This window comes from Impatiens glandulifera, chromosome 5 (assembly GCF_907164915.1).
Source record: "Impatiens glandulifera chromosome 5, dImpGla2.1, whole genome shotgun sequence".
Taxonomy (NCBI): Eukaryota; Viridiplantae; Streptophyta; class Magnoliopsida; order Ericales; family Balsaminaceae; genus Impatiens; species Impatiens glandulifera.
The window spans coordinates 30,352,424-30,354,362 of NC_061866.1; the positions used below are offsets into that span (position 1 = coordinate 30,352,424).

Consider the following 1,939-nt stretch of genomic DNA (forward strand, 5'->3'; position numbering starts at 1 on the left):
CATAGCCGATTAAGAAGTTCATTTGTAAAAAGTTTCCAAATATGGCCGCATTATTAGAGGGTGACATTGTCAAAAACAAATAACCATTTGCTGAACTGAAAGTGCTCGTACTTGGTAAAGTTAAGTTAGCACCACCTTGAAAATGGAAGGTAACAAAGGGAATACTGATTTTCTTGTTGTTTACATAGGAAAGAATCCATGGAATATCTGGCACTTGAATTTATTCAGCATGAATCGACCTTTTAAGTTCATCCTTAAGAGTTTGGTAAATATTGGTCGGTAAAGAAGTTATTGGCGTGCCTGAGTCTATTATGATGTTACCCTCCTCAATAATATCAACTCCCCCTTCTTCCATGGATCTGTTTAATCTTGTGAACGGAATTCTCTTATTGTTTACGCTGATTGCTTCCAATGTGAGATAATATAATGGTGAAGAAGGCTTGGTGACCAAGGGGGTGGACACCACTCCGCGCCCAGACACGATCGCTCTAGTGCCGAAGTTGAGCTTGCTACCTAAATTTCTTAAGGTGAACTTTCTTCTTACATTTCGTTTTGAATGAGATACTAGGCAGTATGAGAACTTTCTACCCAAAGATTCGCGAAGCTGACCAATGAACGAGAGAGGCCCACTTCCAAGTCCAAACACACCGGAGGAAACTTTTTCAATACTCATGCTATTTTTGTAATTCCCACACCCATAAACCATATTCGGGAACGAAGTGCGACCCAATTTGTATGTCTCCAAGGCTAGTTCTCCCGAACTGCTTGCCTTGCCAACATAGGATGATATATTATATCTACATTCTGATTCCCGGAGATCATTACAAACACGATCTTCCCCCAAATCCTTACATTGATCCGAGCCACATGATCATACCTTATAAGAAGATGACTTTTTGGAATTAAACATGATTTGCTCTTGCTCGTGACAATTCACACATGGGAGGCACTGGGTCCATGTGACATCGGATGCGGTGTCCGAGACCACGAACTGCTTGACTGGTGGTGTTCCAATGGAAATCTCCATGAGGTACGTCGAATAAGTCGGCATAATTCTCGCATATGTGCCATTAGGTTTCTTTGCTTTGTTATTGGAAAGTTCTAAGATATGATTGAAATGAGACAAGCGGGACTCAGAGCCACGTATTACATCGGCCATACGAGTTGTATCGTTGAAATTTTCCAGATAAAATGGCGATTCAATTGAATCCCGATGAATGAGACGGGTAGAAAACCCTACTAATTTCGAGGTAGTTATATTAGAAGAGCTTGAAAGTTGTAGCATGAAAAAAATGACTAGCATTCTGACATGGTGGAAAGAAATAATTTCCATAATTAAATAATTTAGAGATGAGATTTGAATGTATACACAGGTGAAATTTATAGATGAATGAATTAAGGTTGTAAAATCTCATTCTTCGAGATATTACGATAATATTTATGCTTTTAATTTTATCTTTATTTTTATTTATCTTGTAAGTTAAATGAATTGTACATTTATGACATCTAATTTAATTTAAGACAATATAAATAGAAAGAATGTCAATTTTATCATTGAACTATAACGAAATATTCACGTATATCACTAAACTAATTTTTGTTCGTTGAGATTTTTCAGATAAAATGGAGATTTCATTGAATCCCGATGAATGAGACGGGTACTAATTTTGAGGTAGTTGTATTAGAAGAGCTTGAAAGTTGTAGCATGAAAAAAATGACTAGCATTCTGGCATGGTGGAAAGAAATAATTGCCATAATTAAATAATTTAAAGATGAGATTTGAAAGTATACACGGTTGAAATTTATAGATAAATGAATTAAGGTTGTAAAATCTCATCCTTCGAAATATTACAATAATATTTATGCTTTTAATTTTATCTTCATTAAATGGAAAGAATGTGAATTTTATCATTATCGAACTATAACGAAATATCACTGA

General features: G+C 35.5%; 1 protein-coding gene across 1 annotated transcript; it reads right to left on the minus strand.

Annotated features, from left to right (window-relative positions):
- Window positions 1-220: 220 nt before the first annotated feature.
- Window positions 221-1,159, minus strand: LOC124939201 (aspartic proteinase CDR1-like). Its single transcript, XM_047479704.1, has 2 exons — window positions 878-1,159; window positions 221-769 (listed from the first exon to the last, which is right to left on the minus strand). Exons 1-2 carry the CDS (start codon window positions 1,157-1,159, stop codon window positions 221-223), a joined length of 831 nt encoding a protein of 276 aa, XP_047335660.1.
- Between the last annotated feature and the right edge of the window lie 780 nt (window positions 1,160-1,939).

Excerpts from the sequence above, each read along its gene's own strand:
- LOC124939201 (XM_047479704.1), bottom strand. The coding sequence starts at position 1,159 with ATGGCCGATGTAATACGTGGCTCTGAGTCCCGCTTGTCTCATTTCAAT. Across the intron at positions 770-877 it reads AAAAGTCATCTTCTTATAAG|GCAAGCAGTTCGGGAGAACT; the intron begins GTATGATCATGT and ends TATGTTGGCAAG.